The sequence below is a fragment of the Lacerta agilis genome, chromosome 8 (assembly GCF_009819535.1).
Source record: "Lacerta agilis isolate rLacAgi1 chromosome 8, rLacAgi1.pri, whole genome shotgun sequence".
Lineage (NCBI taxonomy): Eukaryota > Metazoa > Chordata > Lepidosauria > Squamata > Lacertidae > Lacerta > Lacerta agilis.
The window spans coordinates 29047279-29060210 of record NC_046319.1 but is presented as its reverse complement, the minus strand read 5'-3'; the positions used below and the strand labels follow the sequence as shown (position 1 = coordinate 29060210).

Below are 12932 nucleotides of genomic sequence, written 5' to 3'. Positions count from 1 at the left end.
GTGAGGAGACGAGGAGCCCCTCACGCTGAGAGAGGGAGGGAGCGCGGCGCTTCTCACCTCTCTCGCCCCCGACCCCCATCGCCCCTCCCCGGCCACAGGTGCGCGGAGAGACCGCGGAGGAGGGAAGATGGCTCTGGTCAAGGTCTACTCGGTGCTGGAAGGTAGGAGGAAAACTGGAGAAGGGGTTGGAGAGCGCCCAGGATTTCAGACATCATCACCATTCATCTCGATCATCGTTTTTTGTTGTTGCCATCGTTTATTTTCCTGGTCACCACTGCCGTTATTGCCATTATTCTCCTTAACAGGGGAGCCTCCTTTGCTGCTCATCTCCCTGAAAAATCTGGATGCCCAAGACTTGAGCATGGCAGGAAGCATGAAGAAGAAAGTCTCTTTAAAGACCCAGCGGGGAGAGAATTATTCCCTTTCTTCCCCCTGATCAGCTCAACGGGGACCATCTCTCCCTCTCTCAGCTCCCCAAAGTGGCCAGCCAGCTGCTTCTCTCTCTCTCTCTCTCTCTCTCTCTCTCTCTCGCTCTCTTCCTCCCCCCCCCCCCTCCACCCTAGGAGGTTAAGTGGGGTTAATCTCTGACATCTAGGAGAACAGCCAGATGCTGGAGCATAGATAAGGGTTGCTGCAATCTTCCAGCCAGGAAAGGGGTAGGGGGAGTGGGCAGGTGGAGGTGTGCCCCAGGACATCTCCAGGGCTGCCTTTTTTTCTATTTGACAGGGATGTGGGTGTGTTGAGGTTTTCTGCTCAGTGTGTGTGATTCCGCTGTTCTTCTGCTCCAGTTTCAGCCATGTTTTGACTTTTCAAAGATGTGTGGAACATTCGGCTCTTCATTCCCTTGCCCCTCCGCCACCCCCAAATTTCCGTGATCTGAAAATGCTGCAGTGTTATGGGAGAGATGGGGTTGGGTGGGGTTCGCCTCCATTCAGGTCGTAACCCTGTTTGGTAAATACTGCTCCGGCTTCATGGTTTTTAAGCTTCCTGGAAGGTAGAGAGTGAAGAGCTGGACCCATTTATAACCAACCTCCCACCCCCACCCATATGCCCTGCGATTTGGCATCTCTGCAGGTACATGATGCTGCCAGCACATTGGGTAGTAATCTGGACATCCAAGTATACCCCAAAGGCATTGAGACACCCTCTGCCCTCCACATAAAGACCTGGCATTTCCTGTCTGGCACACGACTTTCCCCACTTCCTCTTTCTATACCACCCTACCTGCACGCCCAGGAAACAGAGCCGAGTCTCCACCTCAGTGTGGTTGGTGTGCTGTGACTTTTTCTTGGAAAAGCTGTGGCCCGCACCAATATCTTCCAAGCTGGCAATAGGCAAGTAGCTCTCTTCCTCTCTCCTTCCCACCCTTCCTAAGATTAAGGTTTGGCCCAGATTTGTATCACTTGCTCTTTGTGAAAGTTTAATGGCCTAGATCTACTAATCATAGTCTGGGTCAAGACACTTCTGGCAAGGTGCCCTTTACCTGTCAAAGGAAATGTCAGCAGTGCTCAGCATGGCTGTGGCTGGCAAGGTACCTTTCTTCCTGGGGTCTCACCAGCTAATCCGTAGCATATTTACAACATACCAGGAAAGTTTTATTAAAAGTATGTGTCTCATTCAGTAGTGACAGATTCCATAAATGGTGCAAGAAACTGCCCAGGTGTTCATTTGTTCCAATAGGATCTGCAGCTATAGGCTCTCTGGAAACAACTGCAGCGCTGTAGCTAGTTATAGTTGGCACTTTCCCAGTTCCCTTCCACCCACCCTCCAAATTCCTGGGTTTTATATACACACACTGGTTTATTTTTCCATAGTGCATGGAGACCGGCCACCTGAGAACACCCATAGTTGATTCCTTGGGCTCATCTGAGTATGCTTCTGGCCAACTACAAAGCTAGGGAAGTTTGTTTCCCTGGGGTGGGTAGGGATGACTGAGTAGCAACTGAGAGTTAGGAAATCCCAAGGAAAATCCCACCCACTAAGTTTTCAGTGGGTGGGGGGAATTCTGGTTCTGCTGCTGACAAAGATAATCCAGGTGATTGTGGAGTGTCCCTATGAGTACCTACAGTTTTAAGGCTTGCCAGGTGTTCATTTTGTTGTGTCTTGTTGCTGACTGTCACAGAGCTGCAGGTAGCAGGAGACAGCCCTTATTTTAGGACTGTTGAGCTGTATAAGGAGAGAAATAACAGATTCCCAGCCAGGTTTCTAGCCAGGAATAGCGAGTGTATTGAAAGCCAAATAAACTTGGAGGAAATCCAAGGCTCCCAGTTTCTCTTATTGTCTTTGGAAATGGTGATGGTATTTGGAACTGAACCTTCCAAAGTGTACAGCTTTATTACCATTCATAAGTGGAAGCATGTTAAAAATACTTTTTTTAAAACAAGAAGAAGCTGTACCATAGGTTCCGGCTCCTGAATCTTTTAAATTTTTGATTTCACTGAGCAAGGTTCAAACGGTGTGTTGGTTATTTGTTGTTGTTTATGTTTTGTGTTTTTTTTTTTTTAATCCTTCTTACCGGAAACTTCCTTTATTTATACAATAGTTTTCGTCTTCCATATTTTCACAGCAAAAGTGTAGAAAGAGAACTATTTATATGGAAACGAGGTGCACCAGATGTTTTGCAGCTTTCATATACAGTATTTTAATTACTTTGGACATGGCATAGCAATCAGGACATTTTGCTAAAATATTCTTTCAGGAAAGAGAGTTGTATGGAATGTTTGCTTTCCTAATTTAAGGAGCAAGCTGATAAATACTGCAAATAGAATGAAGTTTGCCTCCTGTGCTAGGCTGACCTCTTATGGTGTTGAGGTGGCAAAGTTTATCTTCATCCTGTCATGTATTCATACATTTTGTATGACACAGAATAGTTTGGACAGATAATGACAAAAAGAAATACTGACATTTTAGGTCCAGGAATATTACTCTGTAACACGATATTTGCCTCTATGAATACCTTGTACGTGAGTTAATTGCTGTGCTTCAGTGATTTTTTCAGTTTTGGCTAGGAAAACAGAGAGCTGTTAACAGCACATCTATATAGATATTGAAACATTCCATTAATGGTGTAGTAAGATCCGTAGCATAAAGCCTGTGTATCATGAGCTCATCATTGGAAGGTTAATTGCACATGCAAAGTATAAGTGAGCTATAAGCAGGCATCAGTCCATCTACGTCTTTTAGTGCTCCCATGCCTTTATCCAGCTTGTTTCATTGATGCTGCTAATATTTAAAATAAGTTTGTACGCTACCTAACTCTGATACTTTGCTATAGAAGGTGACAAGCAAGATTTAGCATTTAAATAGGAACGAGAAGTTACCAAGGGCCATCTGCAGCTCAGCGAGGTTTTGAAGCTCAGGTCTTCCCTCCTGATCCTTGGATGACAAGCCCAACACTTTGGGGTGGCATATTTGGGGTAGGATGCATGCTGGTAGCAGCACCAACAGTAATAGAATATTGTTATAAATCAAAGCACCTGCAATTCATCTCGCTGTTCATTTGTGACGCTTGAGTTTGTGTTGCATAGCATACTTCAAATAACTTGACACTGACTTTGCAAATGACCAATGATTACTTTATCCTCTCTGCTAGGATCCTGTATAACCAGGTTGTTGCATGAATTAAAAAGGAGATGTCTATAAGATAATTTCTTAGCCGTAATCCAGAAGGTGTCTCCAGCTGATGATCTAAAAAGAAACTGCTATGAATAGTTCCCAGTCTTTCTGAAGATTGTAATCCCTCTGAAATTCCATTTTTAGACACTTAATAGAGAATCAAGAGCAGGGGTCTCCAAACTAAGGCCCGGGGGCCGGATGCGGCCCAATTGCCTTCTAAATGTGGCCCACGGATGGTCCAGGAATCAGCGTGTTTTTACATGAGTAGAATGTGTCCTTTTATTTATGGGTTATTTGTAGAGCATAGGAATTTGTTCATATTTTTTTTTTCAAAATATAGTCCAGGCTCCCACAAGGTCTGAGGGACAATGGACCGGCCCCCTGCTGAAAAAGTTTGCTGACCCCCGATCAAGAGTATGTCATCCCATTAGTTTTTAACTTGGTGCTGAGTTCACTATGATAGCAGTTCTGTATATTACATAACTTGTGTAACGCAGTTACATTTTTGGAGTATTGCTCTGGGTGGTTTAGCTGTTTCACAGCTGAAAACATAATTGGATCCAACAAGATAAATGTAGCTTCTTTTGCCATTTTGCTGACCCCAAAGTTAGGCTTTGAAGTAAGTTGTATACTTGGATTAATTATATCTAGTTTACTTGGTACAAAAGTAAGTTCCTTAAAGTTCTTATGTGGCAAAGAAGTTACAGTAGACAATTTCAACAAGTTTTGGAGAAAGGACAGTCCTGGGGTTCTGGCAGAATTTGCTTAGCAAGTCCTGCCTGACCAGTGTTAACCTAACTTTCCCACTACAGGGGGGATGCTGGTCTGTTAGGGCATGTGGGGCATTGCCCCAGCAATCTCAAGTCTGCCCTCAGCCAGCCTCCCGTCTTATTTATAACCTGCCCAGGGTGTGTCAATGCCTGTTGGCTTCCTCCTCCTAAGTGTGGTGTGGGCAGATCTACATGATGCATTTGAAGCACATGACTTCCTCAAAAGAACTAGAAACTGTAGTTCCTTGAGGCTGCTGGAAACGAGAGCTAAGTGAAGAGGAAACTACAGTTCCCAGTATCCTTTGGGGGAAAGTAATGTGCTTTTAAAAGTGTGTTGAATATGCTTTCAATGCATAGTGTGGATCTGCTCTCAGTATTGCTGTTGTAGAAGGGAGGAGGGTGAGGAGATAATTAAGAATTGGTTGCCTCTGACTCCTCCAGCTCTTGGCCTCCCACCAGTCTTAGTGGGTGCCAGCCACCACTGTTCAATTAAGTGTGTTAAGACTGTGAGGAAACATTTCTCATTGGCGTTTCCACCCTCCTCCTTCCTCCAGAACCGAATGTTAGCGATGCCTTTGATTCTAACCGTCATGCAGTATTAAGGCATAAAACCTCCCAATATTAAGACATAAAACCCAACTTGCCAATTGCAAAACCAGCTATATAGGAACACATTGTTGCTCTTCTCTGGCTGTGTAATAGCATTCCTTTGAAATGTATCAAATTCTGGAATGAACTAAAGCCTCTGTAAATTCGGGTACTCCTATTTGCTCCTTTAACAATGAAACTTCAAGCAGTGTGTAAAAACTACTCTCCTGTGAAACTAATGGATGTTTTCCAACGATAGGGAGAACTGCCACTTAATGACATTTCTCTCTGAAGATTTAACATCCCAGTCCCTTTATGATTATAAGTAGAGTTCAATCTGCATTCAGTAGAAGCCTACATTTCTGAGTCACTTCAGGGTTTGTTAACTGCTGCATTCCATTTGCTAAAGAAAGCTCTTTGTTCATTTTCAAAACGTAACCTTTGGTTTGGGAGAATAGCGAAGCCTTCACTGCAATTTGCTTCTTGGGGGTGCTTTCCATATTGTTCTTCCGCAACAATATTTAACTTCTCATTTTGGGTTTTTGTAATTGTACTTTATCCTACTCATCCTTGTCCAGGAGTTCTGGAGAGTAATGTTGTCCAAGTGTTAAGCTTCTTGTTTCTAGGGATGAGGGAGGCAAACTCAACTTCAGAACCTCCTTGTGAACCTGATTAGCATCACCCTGGGGCTGCGTTGAGAAAAGAATGACTATGAGCAAGATGTTGAATTAAACATGTAAGAAACTCAGACATACCCAGCAGTAATTCTACTCAGAGCAGACCAATTAAAACCATTAGATGTAACAATCTGAAGTCCATTAATTTCAGTAGGTCTTCTTTTAGTAGATCTTAGCTGAATCCCACCACTTGTTATTGTTTTGAGTCGTGTGTGTGTGTTTCATTTTCTCTTTTTATGAAAACCCAGAAACAGCAGTCATTGTACGGTGTTATAGGGTGATAGCCAATGTTCCTCATACTCAAGAGTAGACCCATTGAATCAACGAACCTAAGTAGCTTGGGCCTACTAAGACTTAGCTGGATATCACTTGTTGTGGCTTCATATCCAATACTCGCTTTTTATATATATTTTAAATTACCTTCTGAAATGTCTTGCATGATAGCAGCAAAGAACCCATTGACCTTTACCGAAGAGAAAGCATATTGAATTGTTTCAGCTAGAGAGGCAAAACATCAGTATAGAATAGACATTGATCTGAAGGCTCCTGAACATGTCTCTAGCTTATGATCTAAATATTGTGTACACAAACAGAATGGGAATGCCTGAATTCCTGGGAAGTGAGCTGCCTTTGGTTCCCTGTACAGCTTCCTTTGAGACAGACAGAGAGAGATCATGGAATGGAAGCTAATGCTGCTTCAAGTGGAATTAATATCCCAGATTTTCCACTCACTAAAGGCCTGCTGGGTTCTGAGGAGAGCATGCAAGCAGAGAGCATCTGCCTCGGTGCTGAAACAAACTATAATAGGTCTCTAGTAACCATTGCAAAGCCCCTTGGTATATAAAGGTGAGATTGATGTGGCAGTGATTCCACTGTTAGCTGAGATAATGTACTGGCGGCTTAAAGGAAAGTACAGTGGTTCTTATTTCCATTTATTTATATAGAAACAGTTTACTAAATCAGTCATCTAGTGCAGTGTTTTCCAACCACTGTTCCGCAGCACACTAGTGTGCCGCGAGATGTTGCCTGGTGTGCCGTGGGAAAAATTGAAAAATTACTTTATATATATTCAATATAGGCACAGAGTAAATTTTTTAACATTTTCTAATGGTGGTGTGCCTCGTGATTTTTTTCATGAAACAAGTGTGCCTTTGCCCAAAAAAGGTTGAAAAACACTGATCTAGTGAACCTCATTCTCTTCACAATACAGACCCACCCATCACCAACCCAACCCAAAGCCCTACAAGAGGAACCTCATTTCCTCTCCCCACTCAGTCCTAGTCACCAATTCCTATGGGATGTACAACTTGGAAGAGAAGTGGGAAAACTAGGAAGCTTTGCCAGGTGCCTTTAAACCTTTTCATACAATCCCCACTATAAAACTTATAAACTTTGGCTGTGAGAATGAGTAAGTTCTATCCAAGACTTTGATTTCTGCAGAACCAATTTTATATACACTGTATAGTTTTAGGAGCAGAATTGGCCTTTGTGATAGGATGGGGTTTTAACTCTCTAAGATAAAAACTTTAAAATCAGTTGAGAGAATAGGAAAATAATCAGGGATAATGTTCACAAGAGTTCAACAAGTGTATGGGAAGCAGATGATGGGAGAGGAGGTAGCCAATTAAGATCTGTGCTATTTTTCTAGACACACACACACACACACGTGTCCATCTTGATTAATATTGGGTGGCATTCAACTAAGTTTTACTTGGAGTAGACTTGTTGAAATGAATGAACATGACTAACTTTCATCTATTAATTTTGTTGGATCTACTCTAAGTTAAACTTAGTTGACTACAACCCATCAGTATAAATTTTTGTCTACCTTTCCAGTTTCTCGCACAAAGAGATTGCACTCTAGTCACACAAAAACAACTGTTCTGTTGGGGAAAGGGAATATAGAGTTGTACAGCAGATGTGCTGTGCCTTTTCCCCAGTTGTGTATAGGGTTGGTGAAGTTGAGGCATCAGTACTTTGGGGATAACATAGTGAAATATTGTTGTCCATACTGCACCCCCTTTTAAAATACTCAAGGCAGACCTCATCACTGTAATAGGATGCTATTTGTGTATCTTTTACTTGCCTGACTGCAACTGAGGTTTTCTGCTGGAGATTTCCCTTCCCTTTTCTGCTAGATGGCTTGTAAACCTGTGATCCAAGTAACTGGGAAGAGGGGTGGTATATAGCATTAGGAATGGTTGCGAAAGTCTATTGGTGGTATTATCAAAATTCTCTTAAATGTAAGGAAGAATGACTCAAAATCATTGGCCAGAAATGCTAGTTTGATGCCGATTATGAATCTACTACTGCCATCACTTTTTAAATAATAAGAATGTTAAAGCTAAATTCTTAGCCCCTGTGCCAACATTGCCAAATTTTAAAGAGAGATGCCTTCTAACTGTTTGAGATTAAACAGGCTTTGCATTGGGCTTGACAGAGAAGAGAAACACATTCTTCAAGGACTGATTGCTAACCACTGTTGAATTGCTATCCCCAATGAATCCTCCTTGTGTTATTGCAAAACACTTGCTTCTCTTCCTTTCTCTCTCAGGCAGAAGTTTGTAGTGGCAATAGCTGCTCGCTACTGTAGCAACTGTAACTGCATAGCTCATCCTTCCCTATACTGGTGCCCTGAAGCACAGCTACTGGCTGGGGCTGACTGCAAGTTGTAGTTCAAAACAAATTGAGGGCACTGGGTTGCCAGAGGTTGCTTTAAGAACACTGGACGTCCTTCCACCCCAGGCAGCATGGCCCTATGATTCTGGGGCTGATGAGAGTTGCATCCCAGAAGAGCTGAAAGGCACCAGGTTGGGGAAGCCTAGCATAACCAATATGACAGCCAGTGTGGTGTAGTGGTTAGAGTGTCAAACTAGGACCTGGGAGACCGGGGTTCAAATCTCCATGCAGCCATGAATCCTACTGAGTGACCTTGGGCCAATGGCTGCCTTTCAGCCTAACTTGCCTCACACAGTTGTTGTGAGGATTAAATGGAAGTGCAGAGAAGTTTCCCTTCAAACTCTACAATTCTATGTTGCTGTGAAATTACATTTATACACTGTGTGTATATGTGCACGTATGTGTGTGTGTGTGTATTCATGGATAGCTATAGATCAGGGGTCAGCAAACGTTTTCAGCAGGGGGCCAGTCCACTGTCCCTCAGACCTTGTGGGGGGCCGGACTATATTTTTTTTGGGGGGGGGGGACTGAACAAATTCCTATGCCCCACAAATAACCCAGAGATGCATTTTAAATAAAAGGATACATTCTACTCATGTAAAAACACACTGATTCCAAGACCATCCACGGGCTGGATTTAGAAGGCAATTGGGCCGGATCCGGCCCCCGGGCCTTAGTTTGCCAATCCATGTTACAGATATATAAAAAACTGCATCAAGGAATGGGACCTGCAAAGGAAGGGAGTATGTCAGGGGTGCTTACAGCTGTCCTAATTTCACTACTCCCAACCTGAACCTTGCGAGGGTGTTCATGAGCACTGATATGATACCATCGAGGCAGGGGCAATAACCACTTAATAGATTGCTATCAGTTCCACTTAACAGTCCTTGTAACTACAGCCCCCCCCAAAAGAAAGGTTAATGTGATTTATAAAGCAGGTGATAATTGCATCATGTATACTGTTGTGAATTTTCATCGTTTAGCTTCCGTTTTATGGCTTGTAGGGAACCCTGATGTCCAAATGAAGCACTGTGTGTGTGAGAGAGAAACTTAATATCTCAGCCAAGTTCAGTTTCACCTGAAAAACATTTAAGCTAAACCCTTGTGCCTTTTCACAGCAAACTAGCAAGTTTTTTTTTGGGGGGGGGGAGTCTGTTTGCATCTTGTGACTATTGAAAAACTGACAAAAGTCCTTCCTATGGTCCACTTTCTTTGCCCGTACCCCCTGCACTTATTTAGTGTAACAGACAAAACTGAAGAACAGGATTGCACCCCCCCAATGCCTGCTTATCTTTGCTTTGTGTCACATTTTAAGATACCAGACTCTTCCCTGATCTGATGCACTGTAAAAAAAAAAAAAAGGTAAAAGGTAAAGGCCCCTGGACGGTTAAGTCCAGTCAAAGGCGACTGTGGGGTTGCGGTGCTCATCTCGCTTTCAGGCCAAGGGAGCCGGCCTTTGGCCATGTGGCTGCTAGGTTGGCAGGAGCTGGGACAGAGCAACAGAAGCTCAGCCCGTCGTGGGCATTCGAACTGCCGACCTTCTGATTGGCAAGCCCAAGAGGCTCAGTGGTTTAGATCACAGCGCCTGCACTAACCATTCTGTTAAGACCTGGCTGCTAGGTCATCAAATTTTTTTTTTTAAAAAAAAATTGTTTCTCTAGCACTGCAGAGAGGAATCATAATAGAAAATTATTTCCTTGAAGCTTGTGTCTGCAGCACTGCCTTCTGTTTTTATATTATTGCCCAAAGTCAGAGGGACTGAGCGGGGATGTTTTCATAATCTCCAGAAGCATGGCAGAGAGAGAGAGAGAGAGGGAGGGAGAATAAAAGAAAAAGAGCTTCCAGTAGTGAAAGGGTACAAAAAGGGAGATACCGAGAGAAATATAAAGGGGGTTTGAACAAAAGCGAATGGGATGGGGTCTGCTTTGGGGGGGGGGAACCCAAATGTCTTGCCTCTTTATCTGCTGTAATTGGCTGCTTATCTGCTACTTAGCCATGCTGTAGCGGTAGGCTTCTCTTCTACACACACACACATATACACACACACACAACGCTCCAACTATTTATAGAATCAACATGAGCTTTAGTGAAAACCAATCAGATTTTATAAATCCTCCAGGAGGTTTGTTTCTGTAGCTGCAGCAGTGAAAGAAGTGAATTTGCTGGATAGTGGCACTGAAAAATGTAGCCTGTGGTGTCCTTTGTTTTCCCTCTTAATTCAGAATGCCAAAAAGGCTCGTACCACAGAAACAAGCATTGATGTTCATTGATTTTCTTTTTCCTTCCCTTAAAATAAGTGTGCAATAAAGGGGCAGCAGTAGTAAATAGACTTATCACTGTCAATTGGAAGTGATCGGATGTCTGGAATGTTAAATGTGCATTATTGTTAAGAAACCTGCATATTTCTTGTATGGGATTCTGTGGGTATTGTCTTGTCTTCCAGGATTTTATTTCTCCCCCCCCCCAAATTGTGTAAAACTACAACTCACCTACGTATGCTAGATGTAAAAGCAGTGTATATTGTACTTGAAGAGCTATACTGCCAATACAGTAGCCCAATTCGCATGTAACATTATGCCAAACCATGGCATAGTGTGAATGAATGAACAAACATGCAGGCTCCTGGAGACAAAATTGTGGCCGCTTTGCTCCTCTCTAGCCATGGTGTGTGTGCACTGCATCTTGTGATCAGTGAAGTGGGACGGGGCTTACCCACCCCAAAAAATATTTTATTCAAGTTGGCACCCCTGTCTCTAGCTGTTTTGCCACTGTGCTGTACTGAGCTAAACCATGGTTTGGTTTAGCATGTTGTCCAAACCTGAGCTCATGGTTCAGCTCTCACAGACAGACCATGAACAGAAACCTGAGTTTGTGCTATGGTTTGCAGCTTGTGGTTTGTCTGGAGAGCTCAACCATGAGCCTAGGTTCAGATGGCATGGTAAGCCAACATAGCAGCAAAATGATTGGGGGGAGGGGGAGCAAAGCAGCCACAGTCTCCTCTCCAGAAGACTACATGTTTGCTCATGCACACTATACCTTGGTTTGGCTTAGCATTATGTGTGTGAACAAGGGCATAATTTTGTCCTGGTTAGGTGGACCATCCCATCCTTCTTCTGTGAAGTAGCAGTGTGTTGTGTTAGGGGAGCTTATTGCCCGTTCTTTACTAGCCATCCCAGTCAGAAAGCTCTCCTTTCTCCTTGCATCAGAATCTAGTTCTCTTTATTCAGCTACACATAACAAAGCTCCAGTTCTTTCAGGAGTGTGCAAGCCAAACACAGAATGGTATTTAAACAGTCTCAGATCTGTTTGCAGTATCCATGCAACTGACACATGTACACCACCCACTCTTTGTGTGTGCAGTGCAGCTTTGAAGGATACAGTTTCACAAGGCAGAGAGACAGAGAGCATCTGAATTCATAGGGTATGGTTTGAAACCAAAAGTGCAGTTTTACAGAATCCGATGGGCATGTCTGTTAGCAGTAATTCAGAACCCTAAAGAACACACTGACCTACCCGCTTAATTGAAGAGGCCTCCTGTGCAGTTGTTAGAGCATAATGGAACAGAATACTCTCTCCTTCACATGGATCCTTATCGTCAGAGCTTTGCAGAAAATACAAAACCTAGCATTAACACACACACACACACACACACACACACACACAGAGAGAGAGAGAGAGAGAGAGAGAGAGACTTCTCAGTGCTATTCCATCTTTAATCACAGATAACTAAGCACCATATTTTTCCTCAATGCCCACAGCATTACATAAAGCCTCCCAGAAACTCTGCATTGTTTCATTGCCAGATTGGTAGAAAGGTCCACCCCTGTAGGCTTCTATCCCTCCAGGCTGGGGTAAAAGAGATGTGTGTTTATCCTTGGTAGTAGCATGCTGTCAAGAGAAATTGGAGCCATTGGCAAAGCTCTGTGGGACAATTCAGGCAATGCCATCACTATTTGGAATGCTCTCTCTTGTGAGGTGTGGCCTACACTGATGTTGTACAGCTTTTGTTGGCAGAAGAAGATGCGCCTTCCCCTCTGGGTATTTGGAGATGGGTAGGGCAAGATGAAGTTTTAGTGAATCCTCTACTGTTTTGGTGTTCTGCTGTTCATTTGTTTTCTGCAATACTTTTATGTAGCCCACCCTTGGGTGAAGGGCGGGTTCTCATTATTATAATCGTTATTACCGTCATTGCACTTATATAAAACCTTTCATCCAAGGAGCTCAAGGGCAGTTCCTCCTCCCGCCCCAATTTATCCTCACAACAACCCTGTGAGGTAGGTTAGTTAGAGAGACAGACAGACAGACAGACTGTCCCAAGGTTACCCTGTGAGTTTCATGACCAAGTGTCTTCCTGGTCTTCCTGGTCCTAGTCCAACACTCTAGCTGCTACTACCCACTCTGGCTCTCTTATAAGCACAGAGTAGACCTATTGAAGTTAGTTAGCATGATTAACTTAGGTCAACTAATTACAATGGATCTTCTCTGAGGATATCTGATATTGAATACAAGCCACCATACATAAATTATGTCATCCACACTTCCATCAGAACAATCTATGTTCTACTAGGTCTCCATAGCCCAGTATCGCAAGTTGGCAGTGGTA

The 12932-nt window shown here is 43.3% G+C and overlaps 1 protein-coding gene across 2 annotated transcripts in view; it reads left to right on the top strand.

Annotated features, from left to right (window-relative positions):
• NETO2 (neuropilin and tolloid like 2) overlaps positions 1-12932 on the top strand; it is a 38082-nt gene continuing 25150 nt past the window's right edge. For both annotated transcript variants that reach the window (XM_033156726.1, XM_033156725.1), the window contains exon 1: positions 1-161. In XM_033156726.1, the coding sequence (XP_033012617.1) occupies positions 128-161 (34 nt within the window). In that variant the 5' untranslated portion in view covers positions 1-127. The remainder of the gene's footprint in view (positions 162-12932) is intronic.